This window comes from Sminthopsis crassicaudata, chromosome 3 (genome assembly GCF_048593235.1).
Source record: "Sminthopsis crassicaudata isolate SCR6 chromosome 3, ASM4859323v1, whole genome shotgun sequence".
Taxonomy (NCBI): domain Eukaryota; kingdom Metazoa; phylum Chordata; class Mammalia; order Dasyuromorphia; family Dasyuridae; genus Sminthopsis; species Sminthopsis crassicaudata.
Window position 1 is genome coordinate 581,543,011 of NC_133619.1, and position 14,851 is coordinate 581,557,861.

Here is a 14,851-nt window from a genome sequence, read left to right on the forward strand (position 1 = left end):
TAAGCCCAGGTCCTCTCACCACTTTTCCATTCTAAGGCACAGGTAATCTTCAGAATTTTACAGAAATATTGGACCAAAATTTTTCTTCTCCCTTGCAATCCCTAAAGTAAAGCTCTTGCAAAGTTTATACCATTAAGTATAGAAAGAAAGAAAAACACAAATTCAATGTTTTATCATTTCCAGAGCATTTATATTTCTTTGATCCCGTTTATTCTTCCAAATCCTGTGAGTTTAGGAGGGTAGATATTAATATTCTTGTTTTGCTAACATAAAAGTTAGAGTCAGAGAATGTAAATGGAATTCAATGTTCTTCAGTCAGAGCAGAGTCTAAAACTCATAATCTCCGAGGCTTCCAAACAAATGCTCCTTCTACCATTCCATATACAAAGTAAGATTTCTATGTACATTCTTCAAGAGGTTAAGAAAAGTTGCCTTTATCTGCTTATCATAGTTTGAAAAATTGTTTTTCTTATGCTTTTCTATGGGGAAGGGGAGTGGTTTGACATTTAAAGTTTCTAATAGTCTGGTCTAAATTTGCTTTCATAGGATTATTTCCCATCACTATTTTCAATCACTTCCTCTAATAACCTCTCCTTTAAGTGAAAATTTCTATTCCTCAAACTCATCAATTAATCTCTAACCTCCATACTTTTCATGGAGGATTCCTTATCCCTAGAATGTATAATCTTCTCATCTATCATTCTGTGAATTTTTAATATCCTATAAGGCTCAACTCCAGTACTACCACTGAGTGGGTAGTATTTCATGACCTTCTTAGTTGGGGGTAATCCTACTTTCTTCAAATGATCTTTTGTTTCCTTTTTAGAGGAACTACTCTATTCCTCATAGGAGACAGAAAGGAACAGTGAGAGACAGAGAGAAAAAGAGAAAATAGAGACATGGAGACAGAGGTGGAGACAGGAAGATAGAGGAAGATAGAGCAAGAGATAGCGATTTAAAGACAGAGACAGAGAGGAGAGGCAGACAGAGATAGAGATAGAGAGTAGAGAGAAACAGAGACTGAGACAGAGAAGACAGATGCAGAGAGGAGAGTGAGAAAAAGAGACAGAGACTGAAAAATAGAGAAACAGAGACAGAGAGATAATTCAAGAGGAGAGAAGAGGTAAGAGAACAGAGAAGGGCAAGTAAACATCAAGTACTTACTATTTTCTAGGGATTATATTAAGTATTGTATTCCCTCCTATATATCAGTTCCTGGAAATACCAATAGAAATAAGAAGGATGTTATGGGCCAGAATTTGAAACAAGTAGAATTGAGGAGACAGTAGTTAAATCTAGTTTAGCATTGATTTAATCCTATAAACAAATAATGGTTTCCTAGTGAGATAATGATTGGTTTATACTCAGTGTAGAGTATATAAACTAGAAGCCTTAGCCAGGATTTATTCAGAGAGATTCAGAGGGCAGAGAAGGAGGCAGGAGCTTAAGCTCTCAGAATCCCAAAGAGAGAGATAGGTCTCTAAGAAAGCTAACCGGGCCCCAGGAAAGAAGACAAGACTTTGAAGGAGACAATAAAGGATTTGGACTTTAACCCCTGGCTATTCATGTGGTGATTACTAAACTGAAAAGAAGGCTGCTCCCAGAGACCCCAGGAAAACAGAAACAGAGAACATTACAGAAGGAGAAATAGTTCCTCCCTTCCAGGAACTTACAGTCTAATGAGGAAAAATAAATCATAAAAGGAAATTAAAAGGGGAATAAGAAAATAAGGCAGAGGCCTGGCTTTTGGCAATATAAATAAAAAGTTTATTTTTAATTCATTCTCCACCCAACTTCACTTTTCTAGATTTTATCATATTCCAGTTACATATAGGGTTGTTGTGAAGAAAGTGCTTTGCAAACTTGAAATGTGAATTATTATTCATTATTATTATTACAGAAGAGAGATTAGACTTTTTTTCCATCTGACCCTCCCAAAACAGAATTATTTAAATGCATTTTCAATAAATGAGGCTGTTTCTCAAAACAATAATCATCTTTTAATGTCAATAATTTCCAGTGATGCTAAATAGGTGTGAATCACAGTACACCACCAACTCTGAAAAATAAAAGTCCACTTGATCTAAGAGATTCATGGTAGATTTAAGTAAGCTTATGTATAATAATTATCATAACATGCATCAACAAAAATGAATGATTAGAAAAGGAGATGGGCCTGTCATATGATATGATAGTCATCAAAACTGATGAATAATCCAAGTGCTGCACTGATATCCACAAAAATATCAAAAGAATTAAATCAAGATGTTTAATATATTGTTGGAACAACTTTGGAAATTTTATGGGAAATCATGAACAAGATTCATAAAGAATAAAAAGGGGGCAATAAGATCATGAATTCACCTATTGGAGGAACTAATTATATTAAAATACTCATGAGCCCATTAGAATGCTGAAGAGATGTAGTGATCAATTCAATTAAAAGTTTAAAAGCACACAGCTAAAAAAATAAATAAATAAAATAAAACTTTATATTTTGAATCACAGCATTTTTAATAGTTGAAACATCTAAAGCTTTATTTACATAGTTTATACAAGTGATTATTTTAATAGCTTTTAAATTATTAATGATTTTTCAAAGTTCTAAAATGCAACTGATTATATTGTTCCAAAAATAGGTTAAAATAATTATCTTCTAAATTATGGATATCTTCTTAGTATCTCAGCTACAGCAATAATGAAGTATGGTATCAATCAATATAAAACAAAGTTACTTGAAAAAATCATAATGATCACTGCAATTATGTTTCCCATCATTTTTTTCATACTGTCTTCATACATTTATAGAATGACAATTTAAATACCTTTCATATGTACAGCCATTTATCATGCTCATGCTTATGGAATCATAGTAATTGGGGCAAATCCCAGCTGCCCTATTAAGAAATTTAGTCTCAATAAAATGAAGGATCTTGTCCAGATCACATAGTAAATAATTTATTAGACTTTAATCTTTTATTCCTTAGTTCTCATCATTGCCATTTGCCATTCTTACTATCATGATCACAAGCCAACAGAACCAAGAAATTGAATAGTCTTAGACTGAATATTATATCTGATTATCTGCTTTGATGACACACTGATACAAATGTGCATGCACAAAATATGCAAATAATTAAAGGTCAATATTAGATGTTAATGTGTGAATGCTAAATGACTTAACTCTAAAATTAGTGGGGAGCACATTTTATTAGAGATCAGAAGCTAGAGGGAAGTGAAAGAGTGGATAGAACTTGTACTGCTGGACTTGGAAATGCAAAGGTTTTCTTGATTTAGAGGAACCTATGTTATTTATTTAGGATGTGTAACAGTGACAAGAATAAGAATTTATGAAGTGTCTGTTATGTGCAAAGCAGTTTACAAATATCTCATTTGATCTTATTGACAATCCTGTAATATAGGTGTTGTTATTCTCTTCATTATACAGTTAAGGAAACTGAAGACAACAAAGATTAAGCAGTACATATCCAGGTTTACATAGCCAATAAGTGTCTAAGGATAGATTGTAACTCAGATCTCCCTAATTCCTGGCCTAGAATTCTATCTACTCTCCCTCTAAACTTGTGATTTTATTGGTATAAAGGATTCCCATGTGAGGAAACATCTTCCAACAATGCAAGTCAGCATTTTCTAGAAACTTAGAGTCATAGAAAGTTGCCAAGCACTTGGAGAACCCTGTTTGTATCAGAAATAGAATTTTAAGTCAGGTCTTCCTGCCTTCAAGGCCAGCTCTTACAACATTGCCTCTACTTAATTAGTGAAAATAACAACCTATATTTATAAATTCTTTGTGTACAAAGCAAATCAATATAGTATATCACTTGACCCAGTGAGATATATAAGGCTCATAGGAAAATGAGTATTTGTGAATTTTGAGAATGAATCTGGTTATAGATTGAGTCAGGATATCATAATTCTTGACTGCCAGAAAAAACATTTTTCTAACAGGCTCTTCAAAGAGGCCAGAAAAAGATTCAAAGGTCATATCAAAAATAAAGCTGCTATAAGTTTATGATATAAAACCATAATTGACCAAGTATTTTGGTATTTTCTGTGTCCAAACACTGTTGTTTTTTTTTTTTTTGAAAAAAAAAAAAACAGTATAAGAGACTCTCAAGGGTAAATATATCATAAGGGAACCCAGAAAGGTACAAGGGAAGCCCTTCAGGAAAACCAGATCATTCAGGACCAAAGTGCTATGCCACAAAGCAGTCTTTTGCTTTCCTGTTTTTTCTCTTGTCCAAGTAATTACTCCTGCAGTCACAACTGAAGAGATGATTTAGGAAAGCAAGCTTTTGTCTGTTGTCTGAAGGCAGCACTAGTTAAGTTCAGGTACAGAGCTAGTCTTGATCAAGGAAGAACTAAGTGGAAAGCACATTAGAGTCATTGGCAAAAGCTGTTACATTTCTGCCAGTTCATCTGCCATGTTTCCTAATTTCAATAATATACTAAATAAATCTATCTTTGGCATCACTTTAATTTTAGTGTGAGATTGTTACACCCTGAGAAAAGGGACTATATTTTGCCTCTTTCTGTATCCCCAGTGATTAGCATAATCTCTGAAACATAATAGGCACTTAGTAATGTTTGATTAATTGATAATAGCATGCTAACTAAAACTTTGTGATTGCTAGAACTCATAAAAGTATTGTTATATTGATTGGGATCATGATAGTGAATAACAAACCTTAACATGGGATAAACTTATCAAACTTGAAATTAGGAAGCTTCTGAGACCTGAGAATAGTGACAATGGAAAGAGATATCATTCAAGACTGAAAATAACAAGTAAGAGATCTGTTGGTAAACTCTAGTCTTCTGAATAGGTCATGGGGAACCACATGAGAATAAAGGACTGGGTTCTGCAACATAATCTAGGAGAATTTTAAAATGGGTGATAAAGCCCTTCAATTCCATAAATTTTTAAAAATTGGTTGTATACTTCATTTCCCCCCTTAGAGATGTAAATATATATCTACTTCAATTCAAATCCTTCAGTTGACTTGAATATGGAAAGTGAGAGTCAGATGCTTCATGTCAAATAATAGTGACAGAATAAACTGATGAATTAGTAGGAATTTAGAGTACAAGTGGGGTATTCAGCCCAAAAGTAATCAGACATTGGTCCTAATAAATGTCACACTAGTCTGTATGTAATTTGCTTTGAGATGATACTGGGTACAGTGACCAGTAAGCGTCTTTTTTTCCCCCAGAAAACTCTTATTAAGTCTATCCCATTTTTTTTTTTTTTTCAGAAAATTCCTATCAAAATCTATATCTATGGCTTATTGTTAACCACATTTTAACTATGGAAGAATTTTGACCAAGTCAAGTGCCTTATTGAAGGTAACATAGTTAATAAGTTACAGATAAAACATTTGAGCTTATATTTTCAACTTTCAAGAATAAGCCTCTTTTCATTACATTCCCTCTCGTGTCATACTTAGGGGATTCAGATTACTTTGTGCTAGAGGAGAATGAATTCATTGAACCATTAACTGGGCCTGTGCCTGCCTCATCCATTAAACTGGGTTTGCAATGTAATAAATTTATAGCTAGAAGGGGGCTTTAAATCCATATACTTGATCCTCTTAGAGTTGCCTAAAGGTTGGAATTATTTCTCCTACCCAGATGTGGGAGTCTCTCTCTTTAGTTTTTTGCCTCTAACAGAAGGCTGAAAAAGCACCTTTTTAATCTATGATGCTGACTGCATGCCAATTGTATCCACTTTACTACTAACACCATCCTCACCACCACCACCAAAGAAACCACCAAAAAATCTCTAGGATCATAACTATTCTCTGTCCAAATCACCCCTGATCCTTTCTTCTTAACATTTTGAGCACTGCCTCCCTGATATGCTTGGACTTGACACTGTAAATAATAGGATTGAGAACAGGAGGCACAATCAAATAGACATAAGCAACGAGGGCATGTACAATGGGAGGTGCATGCCTACCAAAGCGATGGATCATGGACACTCCAATTACTGGGATATAGAACACCAAAACAGCTAGAATGTGGGAAACACAGGTATTGAGAGCTCTCATGCGTTCTCGGGGAGAGGCCAAACCCATCACTGTGTGTAAGATGAGTCCATAGGAAAGAACAATTAGCAAGGAATCAATACCCACTGTAGATAGCACTACATAGAGCCCATATAGAATATTGACAGTGATATCAGCACAAGCCCGCTTCATAACATCTGCATGAAAACAGAATGAATGTGACAAAAGGTTTTTTCTAGGGCAGAAGTTTAATCTCTTGAGTAAAAAGGGGACAGGAAAGAGTGAAACAGTAGCACGAACCACAATAGCCATTCCAATCCTTCCAATGACACTATTGGTAAGCACAGAGGCATAGCGCAATGGATTTGAGATGGCCACAAATCGGTCAAAGGACATAGCCAGTAGCACTGAAGACTCCACAACAGAAAAAGAATGGAGAAAAAACATCTGGATCAAGCAGGCATCAAAGGCTATGGGGCGATAGTCAAACCAGAGCACACCTAAGGTTGTGGGTAGTGTGCACATAGTAAGACCCAGATCAGTAAGAGCCAACATGGAAAGGAAGTAATACATGGGTTGGTGCAGACTGGGAGTTCTCCTCACAGCTAGCAGGATCAGGAAATTTCCTGTAAGAGCCATGGTGTAAATGGAGGAGAAAGGGATGGAGACCCATCCATGAACAGCTTCCAAACCTGGAATGCCAATCAGTAGAAAAGCAGATGGCTGGAAGAAGGAGCTGTTGTCATGGGAATGGGGAAGGGACATCCTTGTAGGCTTTAAAAGATCACACACTTCCTCAGTCTGTCCAAACAGATCTAGAGAGGAGATAAAATAAAAATCCATTTTTTCTTCCATAGAAATGTAGAAAGTACCCTAAATGTGTTCCTCAGACTACAGATATTGAAATTTAGACTCTCTTAGAGTTAGAAGACTGTATTTAGGGACTTCTCAATAGAATAGCTATCTCCATCATGCATCTTGGAGTTATTATTTATGATAAGTGCCCTAACCTAGAATCAGAAACCAACAAAGAAAAATGTTTCAAGATGAAATTGGACAAATTTGAGAATGAAAAATGTCTGATGGTCTCCCAAGGGAAGCTTGTGGGGTTTAGTTACATCAAAGAAGGAAATTATGTATTAGAACAAGGCAGCTTAGAGCTTTTGCCAGATTAGACTCTGTTTAGGCACTAGGAAAACAATTTTGAGATTGACTAAAGTGGGAAGTGGTTGGGGTGAGGGAAGTGATTGCTTCTAATGGGCTTCAACCCAAGATTTGACTCTTAAGAGTAAAAGAATTTCTAAAGCTATCATGCTTCATTTTCTTCCTGTTATTATTGGGCTTAGGTTGGCTAGGAGAAAAGGAAAACTCTTAAGTAATAGTAACTCATGTTTACATAACACTTTAAGGTTGAAGTAGAGTATATGCATTATCTTGTTTGATTCTAAGGACATTGACAATAAAGAGGCATAATTATCATGGCTATTTTACAGATAAAGAAACTGAGAAATTAAGTTAATTAGTGGAGTCACTTAGACAGTAAATTTTCGAGGTGAGAATCAAATACAAGCTTTCCTAATTCCAGTTCTAGTGCTCTACTCAATGTTTCACGCCTCCTTTAGGAGACAAGATATAGAACTTCTTTTCCTCCATCTCCTTCTTCAATTATCTTTCCCTATGATAGGATAACTTATGTACTGACAGAAATCAAGAAATGATGGAGTTATTTTAATAATGGATTTAACAGGAAAATAAGATGCACAGCAACTGTAACAATGCAAATGGAAAGAGTAACTATAAAACAGTGAAATGAAATGTTACTATATCACTCTATTAACATTTGCATTTCACTGTTTTATAGTTACTCATTCCTAATATAGTTACAAGCTTTCCTAATTCCAGTTCTAATGCTCTACTCAATGTTTCACACTTCCTTTTAGGAGACAAGATATAGAATTTCTTTTCCTCCATCTCCTTCCTCAATTGTCTTTCCTTATGATAGGATAACTTATGTACTGACAGGAATCAAGAAATGATGGAGTTATTTTAATAATGGACTTAACAGGAAAATAAGATGCACAGCAACTATAACAATACAAATGGAAAGAGTAACTATAAAACAGTGAAATGTAATGTTACCAGAATGATATGGAGCAAATTTGATTCCAAAGAAGAGATATTTTCCCTGTTCCTTTGAAGAAACAGTTGTTCATAGATATAGGACATTATATAAATCAGATTTTTTTTCCTGATGTGTTACCTGACTTTTCTGTAAATTTTTTTCTTCTTGTGCCTTTCTCTTTAAAAATATATAAGGTATTTGTTATAAGGGATGACTTTTAAGGAGAACTGGAAAGGAATGGGAAAGATACAGAGGGAAATGATGTAAGGGCAAAAGATACCAGTAAAATTTATTTTAAGGGAAATATATGCCTTTACCTACCTTTGAGTTTCTTCTCTGAAAGGATTCTCACTTTTGTTTTTCTTTTCTCTCTTCACCCTATACTCTAGTTCAGGATCTTTGCCTTTTGGCATCATTGTCTATATGACAAGTTTTGTTTTCCAATCTATCATGCATATGCTGCCAATGTAATCTGCTGAACTTCTTCAATCTTCATAAAAATCTCAAATGGATCAGATTGACAATTAAATAAAATATATATCAAAGTTTTATTCTGAGATTTCGGAACCTTTATAATCTAGTCCTATCCTTCTTCTCTAGCTTCTTCATTTTATTTTCCAGCAATAATTGATATGTATTAAGCTCCTAGTAAACACAGAATATTTTGCTAGTTCTAAGGGGACACAAAAAAGGAAAATGATTTCAAGATTACATTCTAATTTTTGTATGGTTTGATTTTTGCATTTTTGGCCATGAAATTTCTTAAAGATGTATTTCCCTCTTCTCTCTTCCATATCCATCCATGATCCACTCCTCAAAAACAAATAAACAAAAAACGAAGAACCTGATTCCCAACTCATTTTCACCAGGAAGTCTTCTCTAATCAATCTTGGCCATTTCCAATTTCACTATATCCTGTCTGCACTTATCTGCATATTTAGTGTTGGTTATTTATGTTTACATTTATTCACAAATTTTAATTATTGTGTTTTCTTTTTTATTCATTTTCCAATATGCAATTATGTTTCCCCATAGTTATGAACTTAGGACTTTACTTATAGAAGACAAGAATCAGTTTCCAGGTTGGGGAGTATTCTATTGTCTCACTTTTCTCCATTCTTATACCTCCCCCAATCACCAAAACTAGGTTAAAAATGTCTTAAAGGCCAACCAAGCTTTAATTCTCCTAAATCAAGGAGAGCCCTGGGGCCTGGATTTTTGTATGACCTAAAATTTTTGCCTTAGTCCCTCATTTCAATTCATTCTACAGCTCAGAATTTCCCAAGACTTACAAAAGGCAGATAATTTTAATGACTATTTCTTCCCCCTCTACTTTTTCCTTCTATCTTCTCCTAAGTACAGTGGATAGAGGGAAATAAGCTGAAAGAAGCAAGATTATAAGAGTGACCCTGGGTGATTTATATTAAGAAATATATAAAAAATAATTCTAACTTCAACGTGTGTATAGTTATACTGAATTGACACCTAGCTAAGTCTTGTATTTGAGCAGAGACACTTACTCATCTGAATGTAGCCTTAAACAAATCACATAATGCTTTTGATTCTTATTTTCTAATCTATAAAATGGCTTGCTAATAATAATTATCTATATAAATTATTGTTAAAATTTAATGAGAAAGCAGATATGAGAGTATCATACAAAATTTATTTCTTTGTATTATACGTTGTTATTAGTATTGGTGTAATTCTCTCCCTCATTTCCTGCTCTTCCTGCTTATACACATACTCCAGCTTTATAGTCACAGTAGGTCAGATGTAGGTATGAAGTAGAATGAAGAGGAGATGTGAAGGTAAAGCAAAGTTGGGAGGAGAAAAAGGAAGATGGAAGAAAAAGGAAGGGATAAATATTTAATACCTTTGGTCCAAGGTAAGAAAGAAATAAAAATATTTAAAAGACTATATTTCTTTCTTTATTCTTCTGCTTCTACCACAAAAAAGACATTCCACACTTCATTTTTACTAGTTAAGAGTAGCAGGACAACTGGAGAGAGAGTCATCTTGGTGGGTTGGAAAGGGAAAAGACCATTAAGGAAGGAAGAGGAGTCTCATGGTCAAAGTGGGAGGAAATGTGTAAGAATAGATCAAAAAAAGATATTAAGGAGAAGAAAAAAGGTTTGACTTTTAGGAGAAAAAAAATGCCAAGTTAGCAAAAGAGGCTTTTGGGGAAATGGGTATGAAGGTCTGAGATAAACAAAAGTCAAAATTCAAAGAAATTGTCTTTTAGAATGACAATGGACAAGGAAAACTGTCTCTAAAGCTGAATTCTGAAACTATCCTATTTATGTATCTACTTCTTCCTGAATACTTAATGAGAAATATCTCTTTTCACAAACATGGTATTTTATTTTGAGTTAATCCTTCTGAAATGCAGTCCATGTAGTCTAAGAAGGCAGATATGTCTAAGCCATTCCTGATAACACTTAACTATGTACTATCTAGAAACTCTGGCTAGATCCCATTTATCTGTCCATTCTGTTTCACTTTAATTCCTTCCCCTAAACAAGAGCAAAATGACAAAGAAAACTTAAATCTGAAGACTTATTGCTCAAGCAGCTATATATTGGGATGGGAAGCCTCAGCTCCAAAGATTTCAGTACTATGAGATTTGATCAGGTTATTTTTAAAAATTTCTGTCCCTTCAATTCCTTTCCTATAAAATAATGATTTTGGACTAGATTTTTTTCTAGAGCTAAAATTATTACATTGTGATATTTTAGTCTTCCTTAAAAAAATTTGGTACTCAAAGTCAAAAGGATTGACTCATTAACTGCTGCTTTTCCTCACACCATACATATATATGCTATTTTCAGTCAAGAGCTCTTTCCAGCTTGATTTCATGACTATGGACATATTAGCAAAATGTATTGATCGGTGGTGCCATTTTTTGTCTTAAGGAGACATGCTTATGCAATGAAGAGTTCATTAAATTAGGAGTTAAGAAATCTTGGTTAAAGTCCTAGTTTTGTTTTTATTTTTATTTTTTGTCATAAATTGGGCAGATGCAAAAGGGTCTTAATTTCCTCACTTTCAAAATGACAATGTTGGCCAGATAATCTGTGTGTTCTCTTCAAACTGATGTCCTGTGACTCCAAGGTTTTGAGATAAGGGTTGAAAAGTATAAACTGGCTCCATGCTTTTAGATAATCATAAAATTGTTTTCATGGAAGAGAAACTGAGAAACCATTTTATCTATCCTTGTGCTACAGTATACTCCTAAAGGATCCTTTTTTACCTCTGGGGTATGTGTGTGTGTGTACATGTGTGTGTGCATAAGTGTGTAAATATTTGTGTGCATGTGTATATTTTCTCTTATTGTAGTCATTGGTCATCCCTTATAACTTGCAATCCTTGAATTTTAGAGAGGCTGTCATGCCTAGGCCATTTCCCATTGTATTTTTTTATGTATTATCTACTTGTTACCTCATTATTTTTATTTTCTGCTCATTTCCATTTTTATCAATTCCTCCAAAATTAGGGGCTGGACAACAAAGAAAACTGAAGTCTAGCCTCTATTTTCAAGCAGCTATTGATAGTGATAAAGGCATCAGCTCCCATGTTATTAGATTTTCTATAAGACTACTGTCTAAATGCAATCTTTAATCTTTAGAGAGAGATAACTCTTTCTTACTTATTTCTGAATGTGTAACATATTCCTATAAGATAGAGATAGATAGATAACTCTTTCTTAAGTCAGGTCCCAACCCATGTACACTAACCTCAGCTTTCATATAATGGTTCAAGGCTACTGTTCATCCTACCTTATCCAGTCACTTCCACAGCCAAGGTTCACCTTTGCTTGGTCCTTTATACAGCTGCAGAGGAAAGCTCACCTGGAAACTGCATTCCCCTAGGGAATTCAGAAATCTGCCTATGAGACTCTGCATATGAGTATGCTAGGATCTCAGGAAAAGCACTTTATTTGGTTAAGTCCTTTTGCAATAGACTTTAGGTGGGGCTTAGGGTGTGGTAGGATCTGCTAGGGAATTTTACAGAACTACTCTTGTTAAGGTGATAAAGAAGAGTTGAGAGATGAGAGAAGAGAAAGAATGAAAAGGGAGAGGAAAGGGGGAGAACAAAAAAGGAAGGATAAAAAGAGGAGGAAGGAGAATAAGAAGGAATGAGGTAAAGAGGAATAGAAAACAATATCAAACTAAGACAAATGTATAAGACTAAAATGGCCCCAAAAGGATAGGGAATCAAAGAAAAAAAAAAAAAAAACAGTTTTCAAAAGAATTGTAAACTACCAACAAGCATATGAAATATTGTTGAACATCACAAATTTTATGAGAAATAAAAATCAAAACAATTCTAATAGTTCCTCTCATACTCAGTAAGTAGTTTTTGGGGAAATGTTGTAATGTCGGGGCTTGCTCTTTGGAGGATCTTGGGATCCGCCAGAGTCCTTGGTATTTAGGTGGAGAAGTGAAGTTGGCAGGAGAGCCACCACATGGCAGGTCAAAGATGGAGTCTGGACTCTATAGTCTGGAGCCTGAAGTCTTCTCTGGCTGAGAGCGCTGAGGCCAAGAGACCTCTGTGTCTCTCCCCCAGACATTAAATCCTCCAGTATGATTACCTTACTACATCACATTGAGCATGCACAGCCATAAGCACCATGTTGTGATTCAAATATATCTTTTCAGCATTCTGGCCTGCTACATCTCCAGCTTTCTTTTGTTTTAAAGAGAGGTGGCCATTCCCTCCCTGACTCTCAGGAAGAGAGACGAGAACCCCAAAAAGGAGGTGATCATGTCATCCCTGACTTCTCAGGGAGAGAGGTGAAAATATCAAAAGGAAGTGGGGAGTCAAACCAGATATTATTAGCATGTATCCTCTGGGCTCAAATTGAAACAGGTATACATAAATCCATCACCATGGGAAGTATTACACAAGCACATAGTAATATAACTCATGCTAGTAATGATATAACAAACAACATAGATCAACTCTATGGAATTATACATGCAAGTAGTGATATAACAAACTGTATGAATCAGCATAGTGATATGACAAACAAGATGGATATACATGTCCATATGTCCTAGAAGTAAGGTATAACAATAACAATCACACATACACCTCCTTCAGCAGCCAAGATAAAGTCCAAAACCAATTTATTGTCTATTACTTCACATATCAGGGAATCTAATGATTCATGCTGGTTTTAAAATCCTGCAGCAGTCTTATTAACAATGTTCAATGTTCATGAGTCAATTGCTATAACTGTCACACTCTTTCAGCAGTGGGTACAGTAAGAGATGGAACTACCCAATGTTTCTTGGGTCTTCTCCTTCGTCTCAAAGGTCTGCTTAGTCTCTCTCCAATGGACAAGGCGAATATGGCTAGTTGGCACCCATCTGATTCCTTCTCCATCTGTGGAGATGCAAGCAAACTCTCTCCTTCAAGCAGTTAACCTGTCTGGTCCCTTCCATTCACCACTTTCTGGATCTTTCCACATTACCTGGTGATTATCTAAAGATAGTGGAGCTGCTCACAAAGGACACTGCCCTTCTGGTGGGTTATAAAACCTGTCTGCCAGAGCCAGTGCATCTTTATCAAAAATCAAGAAGTTAACAGTATAAAGAGCTAGATTTAGAAGTTCTCTAGGGTTACTTGTGACTCCCCCTTTCTTTTGTTTTTGGAGGAGCATCTTAATGTCTCTATTTTTCCTCTCTATTATTGCCTGTCCTTGAGGATTAAAATCTGTGTAAAATCTTATATTGTGCACACAAAAGTGTACAAAATGTTTAGAAGTATATGCAGGTCCATTGTCTGTTTTTATTTCTTGTGGCACACCCGTGATTGCAAAAGCTTGTATAAGGAATTCAGTGATCACTCCGCTGTCTCTTTTGCTGCTGGTATTGCAAAAGTGAATTCTGAAAAGGTGTCTATTACAGCATGGATAAAAGACAGACAACCAAAAGATTTATAATGGGTCACATTCATTTGCCAAATTTCATTGGGTCTCAAACCACAAGGGTTCTTCCCTGGAGGAAGTGTGGAGCGTGGAAAGGAAGGCAAGCTGTACAGACTTTTACTATGCTCTTAGCTTTTTCTTTTGTTATCCCAAATTGTAAACATAAAGCTTGAGCATCCTGATTATATTTAGAATGAGATTTTTGGGCTACCTGAAATAAAGGAGTATTGGCTAACATGATTAGAAGGCAATCTGCTTTTTGAATTTCCATGAAAAATAGGACCTGGAAGTTCACTGTAAGAGTGGACATGCAAGATATAAATCTTACCTGGATACTTTCTCACTTGCTCTTGAAGTTCCTTAAAGAGCTGATATACATTAGAAGCTACAAATTTTATTTGGGCTGCAGAAATTCTTTGTATCACACCTACTAAATAGGCCGAATCAGATATTATATTTATATCTCCTGGATAATAAGTAGAGCTAGCATGATTTCATATAATTCATTCTGCTGAATGTACTGAAAAGGAGTTCTGACCACTCTCTTTTTAGTTAAGTCACAAGAGTATATAGCACAAATGTTATGTTTCGATGCATCTGTAATAATAGTTGGTCCTTTAAGAGAAACCTTAGAAAACTTTTCTTCAAGAATTCATTGCCAATTATGTAATAGTTTGATTATCTTTAAGGGAGACCCATGTGTAAAATTTGGAGCCATGGCCAATAAAATTTGCCACTCTGGGATGGTTTCACAGCATACATTAA

General features: G+C 35.1%; 1 protein-coding gene across 1 annotated transcript; it reads right to left on the reverse strand.

Annotated features, from left to right (window-relative positions):
* Positions 1–5,831: 5,831 nt before the first annotated feature.
* Positions 5,832–6,794, reverse strand: LOC141559849 (olfactory receptor 51I2-like). The gene has a single exon (XM_074297505.1). It carries the CDS (start codon positions 6,792–6,794, stop codon positions 5,832–5,834), a length of 963 nt encoding a protein of 320 aa, XP_074153606.1.
* Between the last annotated feature and the right edge of the window lie 8,057 nt (positions 6,795–14,851).

Excerpts from the sequence above, each read along its gene's own strand:
- LOC141559849 (XM_074297505.1), bottom strand. The coding sequence starts at position 6,794 with ATGTCCCTTCCCCATTCCCATGACAACAGCTCCTTCTTCCAGCCATCT.